The sequence below is a fragment of the Zeus faber genome (assembly GCF_960531495.2).
Source record: "Zeus faber genome assembly, chromosome: 21".
Classification (NCBI taxonomy): Eukaryota; Metazoa; Chordata; class Actinopteri; order Zeiformes; family Zeidae; genus Zeus; species Zeus faber.
Window position 1 is genome coordinate 2,696,050 of NC_137208.1, and position 15,125 is coordinate 2,711,174.

At 44.9% G+C, this 15,125-nt stretch overlaps 2 protein-coding genes across 7 annotated transcripts in view; one reads left to right on the forward strand and one right to left on the reverse strand.

The window, feature by feature from the left end:
• zdhhc17 (zDHHC palmitoyltransferase 17) overlaps positions 1-3,620 on the reverse strand; it is a gene marked incomplete at its 5' end in the record, with an annotated part of 29,144 nt that extends 25,524 nt beyond the window's left edge. Inside the window, one exon of the mRNA XM_080022760.1 lies at positions 3,558-3,620. Coding sequence (XP_079878886.1) covers positions 3,558-3,620 — 63 coding nt within the window. The remainder of the gene's footprint in view (positions 1-3,557) is intronic.
• A 2,582-nt stretch (positions 3,621-6,202) lies between these two features.
• Positions 6,203-15,125, forward strand: part of osbpl8 (oxysterol binding protein-like 8) — a 55,183-nt gene continuing 46,260 nt past the window's right edge. For 5 of the 6 annotated variants that reach the window (XR_013844708.1, XM_080022579.1, XM_080022583.1 and 2 more), the window contains exons 1-3: positions 6,203-6,493; positions 6,720-6,746; positions 14,939-15,033. Coding sequence is in view for 5 of the 6 variants with exons in the window: in XM_080022579.1 (XP_079878705.1) it covers positions 14,989-15,033 (45 nt within the window). In the remaining variant the exon portion in view is untranslated. The remainder of the gene's footprint in view (positions 6,494-6,719; positions 6,747-14,938; positions 15,034-15,125) is intronic. The other variant, XM_080022580.1, reaches the window with a different exon arrangement.

The following is a 15,125-nucleotide window of genomic DNA, read 5'->3' on the forward strand; positions in this document are numbered from 1 at the left end:
CCAAATAACGCGGTTCACATGTGAGTATTGAACCCTAGGGGGCGTACTGAACGGTTCAATAAAATTCTGTGTACCGTTGCATTCCTACTGGATACAGGTTGCCAGGTCTGAACAGGGATCTTGACCCAATCTGGATTTGTCTGGATACAGGTTGCCAGGTGTGATCTGGATCTAGACCCAATCTAGATTCATAATTGATATTTATTGATTAGTTGTTGTGATAAACTTTTTAATTGGTGCAATAAACAATAAACAACGTGTTGACTTTATTTCCCAGTAACTCCTGTTACAAAGGGACGTTATTTTCCAGTAATCTTTTTTTTTGTTTTGTTTAACTGTTAAAGTTGCTCAGTTGCCTGATTTTAATTTTTTTTTATGTTTTTAAACTGAGATATACCACACATTATTTTTTATTACATACCACACCAGATGGTTGGCAAGGGTCCAAATCTGGTTTGGCTGTGCAACTGTCAGAGTCCAGGCCCTGAGGTGCAGTGAGAAATTCTAAAGGTTCTGCAGCTCAAGAACACCAACACCAAAGCTTCCTCCAGAACCGGTACGACCAGGAACCCAGAAGGAGGAACTGGTCCAGGACAACAGGGTTGATGGTGCAAACCCTGGCTGGTGTCTACGCACCGGGGTCGGCTCCAGCCTTTTTGGAGCCCGAGGCGAAATGCGTAGAAGGTGCTCCACCTGAGGCCCCGCGGCATGCACACGCCACAAAATCCCTCACAGGTGCATCCACCCTCCCAGGCACACCGCCCAAACTCCACCCAACCTCCACACAACTCAACACCATCGACACAACATGAGTGGGGGAAGATATTTTGTTTCAGGACCTTCACACCTGCATTCTGCTGAATTGTGATGCAAGTAAATCACAAAAGTAATAAACAACTTGACATTTCTTGGCAGTGGCAGTTCCACCTGCCACCCAAGTGGCGTTTCCAGGGCCCTACGGCACTGAGACACAGAAGAGGATGTGTTGTAGACACCAGTTTATTGTAGAGAGGAGACCCGGTGGAACAAGCCAGGAGCAGATGGAACATGTCATGACAGGGCTCCTCTCCTGAGTGAGTGTGGGGATGGGGCTTTTAACCTGCGTTTGTCTACCTGCGCCTAAGTAGACAAACCACTGAGAAATGCAGCCACCCTGACCCCATCACCTAGATCCAGGCCAGTTTCCCGCTGTTTTTTTGTGTTGTAACGCCGTCGCTGTTTGTGTGTGTGTGTGTGTGTGTGTGTGTGTGTGTGTGTGTGTGTGTGTGTGTGTGTGTGTGTGTGTGTGTGTTTGTGTGTGGGGTGGGTTCAGGGGGGTCATTGTGTTGGGTTATTTGCATCAGTTCATCTTATTGGGGCCAGGTGTCCAGAACAGAGGGTGATTGGCTGAGGTGATGCGAGGGCGAGTTTTGGGTGGTTCTGATTCTGTGTGGTTCTGGGTGGTTCTTGTTGCTGCTTGTGGTGTGAAGAAACGGGAAGATAACGAGAAAGGTTCTATAGAAAGGTCACGGGCCAATCCCTCAGCCCCCGGGTGGTTCTGAGCCACTCGGCAGGGAGTAGAACTGGGCTTCGGCTACCAACAGAACCGTTGTCTCGGTGGCATCGGCGGAGTCCTGGCTCGTCAACACCGCCCAACGGCACAATATATTGGGTTGTATCGGGCCTGTTGTCAGGCAGCACCCCGGGAAAAGGCCCGGTACTGCTCAGACAGTCCGGGCCGAAGTGAGATCCGAGCGTCCAGCAGTCGCCAGGGATGTGCCAACTGGTCAGAACCAAAAACCCAAAGGGTGGGTGTGGGGAGGGGGGCTGGAGGCCTAATAATTGGTGGTTTTTCACTTGCAGAGTTGTACGTAATAAAACATTGATCTATTTTCTTAAAGGGGGATTAATAAAAAATAAGAAAATATAACCGCACTCATTAGTATTATTAATTACTCAATTTACTGCGTTGTTATCATATTATATCTTGTATATTTATATATATATTCTACTTCAGCACTACCATGCACCCAATATTACCCACACTCAAAAACATTAGTACATAAATTAACTTGTGCATAAACATACTTGTACATATACATACTTGTACATAAATATAGTAGTACATAAATATACATGTATATAAATATACTTATATATAGGATGGTAATATACAAAAAGGAGCCGGAACCGCCGGTACCCCGCAGAGACCCTGCTGTGGAGCCTCGGTGCGGCGAGCTCAAGGTTCGAACCCGGAGCCACGGGAGGCTGCGGGGCGTCCGCCCGAGTTACACGTCCGTGTGGAGCGGCTCTAGCGCGGATATTTCACCGAGCCGCTCCGGTGCTCGGCCCCGAAGCACGGAGCAGAGCCGCTAGCCTGTTAGCCTGTTAGCCTAGCCAGTCCTGGTTGTTTACACAGGGAACTGGTGAATTTAATGAATAATATATAAAATGAACAGTTCTGTTGAGTTGTTCAATGTTATTCATATCAAAGAAAATAAGTCAAACTATTTAGAAAATGATGGAAAGTAGAAAAAGATTGAAGTTGTTGGAACATAAATGTATATATAATAACATACATTTATACATAATAATATAGATGTATATATGAAAATATAGATGTATCTACTGTATATAATACAATAGATGTATATAAAATACTACAGATGCATATATAATACTATAGATTTATATATAATAATATACATATATAATAATATAGATGTAAATACTGTATATAATAACATAGATGTAAATATAATACTATAGACGTGTATATATAATACCATAGATGCATTTATATAATAATATAGATGTATATACTATATATAATACTATAGATGCATATATAAAAATATAGATGCATATAATACTATTGATTTATATATAATAATAATATAGATAGCTATACTGTACATGACACTATAGGTTTATATTTTACAATATATATTGATATATAATAATATAGATGTAAATACTGTATATAATACTATAGACGTATAAGTAATAATATAGATGTATAAATAATATAGATGTGTATATATATATATATTAATATAGATACTATATATAATGATATAGACGCATATATAATATAGATGCATGTATAATACTATTGATATACATGTATATGTAATAATACAGATTCATTGATAATAATCTAGATGTATTGACCCGTGTCACTGACTGTTGTTCTATTGATTTTATTCACATTGTTTTGTTTTGTTTGATTTTCTTCATGTAAATCTTTATCAAAACTGGATAATGTTGATCTTTCCCTGTTTATTTATATTCATACCATGTTTTTAATGTTGGATTTGTTTCTACGATGATAATAAAAATAAAAGAAAATAAAAATGAAACCCAATCTTAGCCTTTTAGCCGTTAGCATGTTAGCCCCGTCCCGGTGCTGCAGACCGGGCTTCCCTCTCCCTCCCTCTCTCTCCCTCTCTCCCTCTCTGCGGCCGAGCACCAGGCACCGTGCGGACACACACGCACCGGAGAACCGCAGCACCGGAGCACCGGGGAAACGGGGCAGCGGGGCACCGAGTCTCGAAACGCGGAACGGGGGGTCCTACCTCGGGCTGCAGGATGGGGACGCAGCCTGCCTCTCTCTCACACTCCTCCAGAGCGTCCGCCATCTTGGTGCTCAGTGTCGCGGGGCATTGTGGGAAAAGGTGCTGAGCGGAGACAGAAGGGAGGGGGCAGGGGGCGCTGAGATGGGGCGGGGGTGGGGTCCAGGTGCTGGGTATATGGGTGGAGGAGGATGGAGGAGAGTGAATTAGGGTGGTGTCCACTGGGGTAGGAAGGGGTGGGGTGGGGTGGGGTAGGAGAGTGGAGGAGACTGAATTAGGGTGGTGTCCACTGGGTTACGATGCAGTGGGGTAGGAGGATGGAGGAGAGGGAATTAGGGTGGTGTCCACTGGGGTATGATGGGGTGGGGTGGGTTAGGAGGATGGAGGAGAGTGAATTAGGGTGGTGTCCACAGGGGTAGGATGGGGTGGAGTAGGAGGATGGAGGAGAGGGAATTAGGGTGGTGTCCACTGGGGTAGGAAGGGGTGGGGTAGGAGGATGGAGGAGAGGGAATTAGGGTGGTGTCCACTGGGGTAGGAAGGGGTGGGGTAGGAGGATGGAGGAGAGGGAATTAGGGTGGTGTCCACTGGGGTAGGAAGGGGTGGGGTAGGAGGATGGAGGAGAGTGAATTAGGGTGGTGTCCACAAGGGTAGGATGGGGTGGAGTAGGAGGATGGAGGAGAGGGAATTAGGGTGGTGTCCACTGGGGTAGGAAGGGGTGGGGTAGGAGGGTGGAGGAGAGTGAATTAGGGTGGTGTCCACTGGGGTATGATGGGGTGGGGTGGGATAGGAGGATGGAGGAGAGTGAATTAGGGTGGTGTCCACTGGGGTAGGATGGGGTGGGGTGGGATAGGAGGATGGAGGAGAGTGAATTAGGGTGGTGTCCACTGGGGTAGGATGGGGTGGGGTAAGAGGATGGAGGAGAGTGAATTAGGGTGGCGTCCACTGGGGTACAATGCAGTGGGGTAGGAGGATGGAGGAGAGTGAATTAGGCTGGTGTCCACTGGGGTAGGAAGGGGTGGGGTGGGGTAGGAGGAAGGAGGAGAGTGTATTAGGGTGGTGTAGGATGGGGTAGGGTGGGGTAGAAGGATGGAGGAGAGTGAATTTGGCTGGTGTCCACTGGGGTATGATGGATTGGGATAGGAGGATGGAGGTGAGTGAATTAGGGTGGTTTCCACTGGGGTAGGATGGGGTAGGGTGGGGTAGGAGGATGGAGGAGAGTGTATCAGGGAGGTGCCAGGTGTGGTAGGATGGGGTAGGGTGGAGTAGGAGGATGTAGGAGAGTGAGTTCGAGTCATGTCCAGCGGGGTAGGAAGGGGTAGGGTGGAGTAGGAGAAGCAGAGTGAATTAGGGTGGTGTGGGATGGTCTCTGTGTGGTGCGGTGTATGGTGGGGTTGGAGGATGGGGTGAGGTGAGATGATGGAGTACTGAGTGCTAGGGTGGTGTGAGATTGGTGGGGCGGTGTAGGAGGATGGAGCGGGATGGATTTGGGTGGTGACATCTATCATTATTATTATTATTATTAATAAAATTAAAATTATTATTATTATTACAATTAAAATTATTATTATTATTTTTTTTTTTTATAAAATATAATTATTATTATATTTTATAATAATAATAATAATAATAATAACAATAAAATATAATAATAATAATAATAGTAATAATAATAATAATAATTATTATTATTATTATTAAAATTATTATTATTATTGTTATTATTATATTTTATAATAATAATAATAATTATTATTATAAAATATAATAATAATAATAACAACAATAATAATAATAATTTTAATAATAATAATGATTATTATTATTATATTTTATTATTATTATTATTATTATTATAAAATATTAAAATAATAATCATTATAATAAAATATAATAATAATAATCATTATTATTATTATTATTATTACTATTATTATTATTATTATATTTTATTATTATTATTTTTATTATTATTACTATTATTATTACTATTATTATTACTACTATTTTATAATAATTATTATTATAATTGTCTTATAATTGTTATTATTATCATTATAAGAATTATTATTATATTTTTTATTTCTTTATTATTATAATTCTTATTATATTATTATCATTGTTATTATTATTATTATTATTATTATTATTATGATCAGATATTCATTTTAAATGTGGTCCCTCTTATTGCAGTAGCGTGTTTTTACCACCAGGAGTGCTCCTGCACCCTCACATGCTCATGTGTTTTATTCGTTTATATTCTCTTCCTCATCCCATGATAAACATGTCAGAGCACAAACACATCATGACAATAAAAACATATTTAAAGGAAGAATCTTCCTGCTCAGCGCGCAACGGGTCAGTTATTAAAAAATGAATTTAAAGATTGTGAAAAATCAACCATCACATGATTTTTACGTCATGTTTTAAATCCTAATTCAAACGTAAAACAGTCACGTGACCCTCGCTTCAAAAGGCAGTTGGCTGCAGTTCTCCGGGCCACCGCTGGGGGCCGGGCGATCCCACACCGGGCAGAAGCAGTCGATCCCAGATCCAGCTCCAGATCGGCCAGGCGGGGCAGTCGATCACCGACCCGAAGGAGGGAAAGAGCTGTGCGGGGAGGAAGGAAGCGTCGCTGCGGAACACACCGACCCACAGCCGAACCGGGACCGAGCGGGACCCCGACCCGGACCGGGCGGGACCGGGGGGGACCGGAATCCGCTGCGCCGCGGGCTTTGGGAGCCGCGGAATCCGACATTTTGGGGGAACTGGTGTGACGTAAATAAGGAAGCGGAGAAGGTCGATCAGTCCAGAGATATCACCCCATCCCCGGGGAAAGGAGGAGGAGGAGGAGGAAGAGGAGGAAGAGGAGAAGGAGGAGCAGGAGGAGGAGGAGGAGGAGGAGGAGGAAGAGGAGGAAGAAGAGGAGAAGGAGGCGAAAGGTACGTGCGTGTTTGGTCAGTGTGTGTGTGTGTTTACATGCACTACTTTCATGTTGCGTGTGTGTGTGTGTGTGACGTGCAAGCGAGGCGTCAGTCTCTGAGAATCAATCAATCATCGGATCAATTAAATAATAACAATAATAACATTTGAGGGAGATTTCAAACATTGAACGTCCATTCAGTTGAAAACATCTGACTTGAATTCGTTTCTTTTCTGTTGCTCCAGAGGTTTTCTGCTCAGCTGTGTGATTATGTAATGTATCCCAGAATGCACCCTGTCACTGCCCCTCCCATCCAATGTGACCTGCTCCATCTCTGTGCTCTACTACTACTACCACCGTACTACTACTACTACTACTACCACACTACTACTGTACTACTACTGCCATACTACTACATACTACTCTCTCTCTCTTTTTTGTATTTCTTTGTAAAGCGCATTGTGTTGCCCTGGTATGAAATGCGCTCTATAAATAAAGTGACTTGACTTGACTTGACTTGTACTACTACTACTAACATACTAATACATTACTACTACTACTACTGTACTACTACTACCGTACTACTACTACTGTACTACTACTACTAACATACCACTACTGTTCTACTACTACTACCGTACTACTATTACTGTACTACTACTGCTACTTTACTACTACTACTCTTCTACTACTACTACTATACTACTACCGTACTACTACTACTGTACTACTACTGCCATACTACTACTACTACATACTACTCTCTCTCTCTTTTTTGTATTTCTTTGTAAAGCGCATTGTGTTGCCCTGGTATGAAATGCGCTCTATAAATAAAGTGACTTGACTTGACTTGACTTGTACTACTACTACTAACATACTAATACATTACTACAGCTACTACTGTACTACTACTACTACTGTACTACTACTACTGTACTACTACTACTAACATACTACTACTGTTCTACTACTACTACCGTACTACTATTACTGTACTACTACTGCTACTTTACTACTACTACTCTTCTACTACTACTACTACTATACTACTACCGTACTACTACTACTGTACTACTACTACCATACTACTAATACTACTCTACTACTCTTGTACTACTACTACTGTACTGTTGAACACAAACAATCAAGAACAGCAGAACTGAGCCCCCGGACGGGACGGGAATGCGTCACTTCACTCATCCACAGTTAATTTGCAGGAAGTAATAAGTAATAAGATTCAAGATTTTTTATTTGTCACATACATATACATACTTTCATACATATATGCAGTGAAATGTAATGATAATAAGTAATAAGTAATAAGAATAAAAGCTACAGCGGCAGGCAGCGAGGGGCGGGGTCCAGGGCGACGGGCCCATCGGGAAATCCTGACCCCAGAAATTCACTTGTTCCGGCTCGGTGAAGTCTGAGCCGCAACCCTACAGCCTGTCGCTTTGCCACCCTTACCCAAAAAAAAGGGACACCTTGCCAGCGGCCCCATGCCGGGGGACACAACCAAGTGGGGGCCTGGGGGTCCTTAATGCACCGGTTTGTGCTTTTCATGCATCAGTTTCAAAGTGCACTCTGCTGCTCTCAACGTGGATGTCGAGGAAACAAGGAGTCAATAAGAGTAAAGCAGAGTTGCATCAATTATATTAAGGAATCAAACATCAGATCGGAGACATCGGCAAAATGTTTGGTCTGTCAAAATAAACTATTTGGTATATTTGGAAGAAGCAAGACTGACCACTGATAAACTGGGAAATAGCAAATGAGCTGGTAGATCACAGAGAGCACTATGGGGAACAACAATGACATTTATTTGTGAAAATAAATCATTTTTTTAGAGGACTGTCAAAGTGATCACAACTCTCCTGGATCTAAATAAAAATCAACCTGTTCCAGGATGAGGGAAATGTGGACAAACAAAATGATTTATAATTCATCTAGATGATGTGAGCTTATGTATATGTACTGTATACCGTACATGAGTATGATGTTAAGCTTCAGTCCCACAGCTTCCAGGGGGGATGGGGTAGCTTGGCCTTAGGAAGATTCATTTCCACCAAGCGGGTTATTGGATAAATTTGAACCCTCACACACACAGCACAGACTGGACGGGGGCGGGGTCTTCTGCTTACGTCCTCAGAGAAGTGTCGGCTTGTGAATCTGGGGAGTGGCGCGGTGATGACTCCGAACACCGTGCGATGTAATAACAACAGTACATTTCTGGGGTGTCGTGCGTTGAGCGATGCCGCTGGTCGTCCTCCGCCCTTGCCCTGCTCTGACGCGGTCGTCTCCCCCTTAAAGCCGCTTCGGGTGGGACGCTCCACCGGGGCCGACAGAAAGTACTGTATGGCAGACTGTAAGGTTTTCCTTGTACTTGTTCCCACTGACACGGCAGACCCGACGGTGGTCCTGTGGCTCAGATCTGCTTTTGGACGCCCTCTTTTCTTTTTACAGGCGAACTTGAGCTGGAGGTATTCGCCGTCATTTTCAAATGCCGTGCGTCTGAGTCTCCGTGACCAGGGCAACCATGACGTGGGGTGACAGACAACTTGCCCGTCATTCAGATTTAGTACTTATGTCTCGTGAAACTCTTTTGGTTTTATTATTTCTCATGTCATTCCAAGCATGTGAAAACGTGGTAGTGGTATAGTAGGGTGTGCACAAAAATAGGGGACAAGTCACGGCCCTTATTGATTCAGCGCATTTTATTTTCCAATACAGGATGATCCCGTATTATAAGGGACAGGTGGCAACCCGAGCTGCTCACCGCTGCTCTTTGTTGAATCCAATCTTATGGTAATACTTTTACCTTATTATTTTCAAACATAATTATGCTTAATTGTAATAAAGTAATATCTGCCACTGTGTCATTTTGTATCTTACTACAACTAACTACAATTCAGGAAGACTGTAAACGTCGCCTTGCGCATGTGTAAGGACCTCTCTGTTGCAGCATACGTCTGTGCGCAGAGTCTTCTTGGTGAGGTTGCGATAATGACAAACGTCTTCCACAATTCTACACCGCCGATCTGGATGCTCATCCGAGTACACATTCATCATTCATTCAATCAATCCTGTCTGTGAGTGCAGTGAATTCATGATATCCACACACCACCCTAATCAGTTTTTCATTAACAAAACAATAGGAATAATATTCAAAATGATGGTATAATGAAATAAGGAAGCACGACCAGGCGGGAAGAGGCCCAGTGCTTCAATGCCAACCCTGCACATGAGGCAGTTTCACGTGCACAGCTCATGGAAGCCCTGCGTGCATGCAGCGTGCACGTGTGGAAGCTTCTTGTTTGCATGTGAATGGAAGGACACCCGACACACCGCGGGGACGCAATGGAGAACCGGTAGTTACCAGGTAATTTGACTGGCAAATGGTTCCAACCTCACAAGAGAGACAGGAAATAAACTAGACGGATGGATAGACACCGGTAGATAGATGGAAAGGTAGATTGGTAGGTAGGTAGTTAGGTAGATAGAAAGATAGGTAGATGGAAAGCTAGGGAGGTAGATAAATAGAAAGGTAGGTTGGTAGTAGGGGTGTCACTATTCTCCAAATACATGATCCTCGATTTGACTTTCGATTTCAAGGCCACAATTCGATTTTCGATTTAAACGTATGGACAGTATTTCTTTCAGCGCTGACGGCTATGTCATTGTTCGACTATCGAGTCTTGATTAGTAAAGAAAATCACTTGTTTCTCAATAAGTAACTTTTATTTGAATATAAGAAATGATCAAAAATGTGAGAATATTTAAACAACACACCTAAACAGGGAAGAGCTTTAGCAAAACTAGACTGTTGAATGATAAACAATAAGTTACTTATTACACTTCTTTTAAGTTACTCACAAAAATAGGCGCAGAAAAGCCAATCCTCTTTTTGCCAGAGGGGAAATGAGGACCTGCAGCTCCGCAGCTCCAATCATAGCGAATAAAAACTCTAGATGTATTTCATTTACTCCGTTTCCTGCTGCTGCTCTGGTGGGTTAGATCGCAGATCGCTCCAGAAAAAATCCTGCACGCGTTCTCACAGCCCAGTAGCAAATACCCGGCAGCCCAGCACGGTCCGCGAGCCGGTGGACGGGTGGTCTGATCGTGTCAGACAATATTACCCACAACAGTACCCAGAGAATCGGGAGCCTGCTCGTGATTTCGAACGCTCATCTCGATAGATATTCGATTTCGAATCGGAATCGTGACACCCCAAGGGGCTAGGGAGGTGGGTAGGTAGGGAGGTAGTAGGGATGCAGCGGCACACGCTATGTTATGGAACCGTAAGCGCACTTGAACCGCCGTATTACTGTATCACGGTAGAAGTCCGCTGGAGGCGTTGGCGCAGCGTGCAGTAGGTGCTGCTTCCTATTGAACCCACTGCTGCCGCTCCACCCGCCCCGTCAGTTCTTCGGGGTCCGGGCGGAGCCACGCAGCATCTCTCTATTTTTTGCGCGAGAGTTCAATTTTTCTTTCGACTGTGCGCAGCCTTTTCAGGAGAAACATGAAACGATCCGGTTCTTCTGAACGCCTCTTTTGTAGGAATGAAGGTGGCTCGCTGGGTGATGAGCCCTTATTTTTTTCGTCAAGTTTTACATTTTTATGTCGTGTTGTTTGTTGAAGTTGCCGTCTCCTGTCACTGGCAAATGTTTTCCCCTCTGTGTAAGAGATATTCTATGCTCCTCCCTCGCCGGGAGGTGCTCTGGCTGAAAAGGAGCACTGTCACGTCAGGTTCACAAAGCGAAGGCCCCCCTCACTGGTCTGACTGTCAAGTTTTATTTTCCAATTATTATTTATGTGTGATAAATACTGTTAATACCTGTCCTGCACACAAATAACTAACTACAGCACAGGTTTTATAATTTATTTTATTGTGAAACATTTTTTAAATATTGGATTAATAAATAAAGAAAACAGAAAACACCTCCCCTCCAAGTGTGGAAAGGACAAGACGTCTTACATTACGCGATTTGGATTGGCGGATTTAATTGAGAGGGACCTCATCTCAAAAGTTAAGGGCCCGTTCACGCTGATGTTCTACGAAAGTCAAAATCAAATAAACAAAACCAAGCCGTTGGACCCGCACGCACATTTCTGGGAAGGCGAGCAGGTACAGCCAAGGTACCTGGGGTCCTTATTGATGGGGAACGTGACAGCCCTGGACTTACTGAAACATGTCAAAGTAAGTAAATGTTTTATTTATGAGCAAGCATACCTTTTTTTTTTTTTTACTATCAAATTAATAGATTTATTTTCATTAGCAATGCTATGGCAAAGTGTGATGATCTATTCTGTTGCATGTTAAAGGGGTAGTTTGCCCATTTTTTAAATTTAGATTGTATTTCACTCATGCCCAAAGTGGTGCTTAGGACAGTAGTAATGTGTCTACCTCACACAGTTGGAGCTGTGTTTGGTGGTAATTTTGCAAGAAATCTAGCTGGGGGGTAGTTATCTGAGCACAGCTAGAACCATGTGAGGACATACATACATACACACCACTATGGAGGTCAGTGAAGCTATATATGCAGTACACTCGCCAAAGGGGTGAACTGTCCCATAACAGTTGCGAAAAAAATGTAAACAATAATGTCACCCTGCTCACAGATTTCTTGGATAATTTTCATTGCTTATCAACAGCACAATTCTAGATATAATACCAGTGATAACAAAATAGGACTCAGACACCTTTGACCCAGAAATTGACCCAGGAGAGTGTAAAGCTTGATTTCCTTTTTCTCAGGAGTGTGTGAACTAGCTTCACCTCCGGGGCCTGGTGTCCATCTCGATGGATTGGCCCAGTGTGAATTACAAGTTCTTTGAGCTCTACGACAACACCGCGTGGAACAGTGCGGAGGTGCTCGGCTTGTTGCTGCGGGGGGGTGGACTCAAACCGCCCCCCCCAATGCTTTTAAAAGCAGCTCCTCCGTGCGGCGCCTGACAAACGTATGAAAGCCGTGCACACACTGTTCCACAGCGTGGTGGTCAGGAGGGGAGACGGCAGTGCTGTCACCACAACCTCCTCTCATCTTTCTGGGGCCGCCGCTGGATCCAGAACCTGCCTGGGGTGGAGGGGGCCCATGCAGTCTGGCCGTCACTTCACCAGTATGTGGACGCGGCGTTCGTTCGTTCGTTCGTTCGTTCGTGTAGGGCTACACAGGCAATTGGGACATTAGCCAAGAAGTGGTATCGTCATCCAGTTCAATGAGGCGCTGACTCCATGTGGTGATTTGAAGGTTGGGCATTCATCAATGATGTGATGTGGACGCGGCGAGAATTAAAAAAAAAACAAAAAAAAAAAACTTCCCAAACCCTGGGACCGCGTCGTTTGACACAATAGAAGGCGGTTGAAAAATCCACCAATCCTGGCCCAGCCACAGCTCCACGTGACGGTCGCCAGGACCTTCAAGTGTCAAACAGACGAGGCGGCGATGCCTTCACTCAGCAGCCACCTGGCTGAGTTGACCCAGGTAATAATGTATTTGTTAATACTGCACATTATCGTCACTTCTGATTAGGCCGAACTGATGCGGAAACGGTGTTCATGAAAAATGGGTCGATTTTTAAAACCTTTGTTCACGCATTAGAATTGTGATAATTTGACTTTAGGAGGAATGTGGATACAAGGGACTTTAGATGTGGTCTTTTGACAGTGTCTCCTCCAAGCTCCACCAGGTAACCAAACTGGATGGAGCTGACAGGAGGAACTGGCTCCGACCACAGGACATTGACACCAGCGCGGGGGCTCAGCCGGTCCCCGGTGTTAGGGTGTGGTTGTTTAGAAAGATCATTTTATATTTGATAGGATGCAATCGGCAAGTGTCATTTTATCCTACATCAACACACAAATAAACCTCTTGGATCTCCAAGCGAGGGCTTATCCCCCTGTCCAGAGTGGCAACAGTGTTGAGTTTGAGGGGGGGCCGCATGCAGGGACTGTCAGACATCGTCAGGGAAGTGCAGCAGAAAAGCCCCGTCAGGTATCCAGCCCTGAGGGGGGGGCGGGCGTGTCTGGAGCCCCCCTGCCGTGTTCAGAGCTCCAGACGGGGGCAAGAGGCGGAGGAAGGGCCTCGTCCCGACGTTCCCAGGCGGTGCCTCTGCTGCCGGGGATAGTTCTGCAAAAGGCTTTGAGCAAACGTAAGAGGTGGTGGAGGTAGAGGAGCTGTGAGGGGTGGTGCTGTAAACACGCTCGGTGTGTTACGGGCCTGACGCTCCTCTCTGCTCCTCCCTTCAGGAGACCAGTCACGGATCCTTTCACCTCATCTGTCGTGGCACCTTTTCCGTTTCTCCATTTTCAGTAGACCGATAATTTGTTGTGTGTACTTTTTTCTTTTCTCGCTTTCCAATCAGGATAATATTTTTGAGCGTGTATTTACTACTTTGTTCTCTTCTCTTCTCATGGTGCTGCACCTGTTCTGTGTGCAGTGGGATGGGCTTTGACGTTGTACGCCATCATAACCGTCACAGCTTGTTGATATAATGTCAACGTATTTTCCTTCGCTTTCTCTCCTCCGTGCGTTTTGTCACAGGCGACCATTCTCCACCCGTCGGAGGCCTTGCTGTCCTCCTGGAGAGCAGGGGCGAAGGGAAATGAGTTCAAGAGGTTTCTGAGAGTCTGGCCCGAGACGCAGACGGGTTTGGCCGAGGGCGGGGCCGGCCATGACAGAGTCAAACGCTCAAAGTCTAAAAGAGGGGCTGCAAGGACAAGTTAGCTGAGAGCAGATGAGTTAGCCTAGTTCTTATGTACACACACACACACACACACACACACACTGCTCTCGCGTACACAGTTCTGTGGAGTTAAGTTTGGTTGAATGTTCATGTTGAATGTGAATAAAACCATTTTCTTTGCAAGTCACCTGGGATTCCGATTTTCCTTCACAACCTTCGTCCTTTTTCTTGCTGGTATGGAGGTGGAGTAGATGTTAAACTGTGTTCATCACGGTCTTAGAAAGTCTTATATAACTTAATCTTAACTTGTTGAAACCTGCAGAAACCCTGGGAGGACGCCCAGCGCTGAGGGATGGAGAGAGGGGTGGGTGGATGGATGGGTGGATGGATGGATGGATAGGTGGGTGGATGGGTGGGTGGATGGATGGATGGATGGATGGATGGATGGATGGATGGATGGGTGGGTGGATGGATGGATGGGTGGGTGGATAGATGGATGGGTGGGTGGATGGTTAGAGAGAGATGGAGGGATAGAAAGATAGATAGGAAGATGATGGATTGATAGATAAATATGCACAACAACTAAAAACAACCAGAAAAACGAGTGTGACCCGTGATCATTCAGTCTGTCTGGCGTCACAGCTCCTCCTCAGCTCAGTCACTCGGCGCCCCCAGTGGAGCAGGGTGGAACTGCACCTGTCTCTCTGACGCGCCGCTTCTTTGAGTTCTGTCTCTCTGCTAATTCTGTCGTTTCAATGTCGCCCCCCCCCCTCTCTAACAGACATGCTGATCTGAAAGCAGTTCTCTCTCCCTCCCTCCCTCCGAAAAGTGATGGAGTCTTCCTCCGAGTCCCAGACGGAGACTGACAAGACTGTGGTGAGTGCACGCACACACACATTAACACAGACATCAACACACACACACACACACACACACATTAAAACACACACACATTAACACACACATTA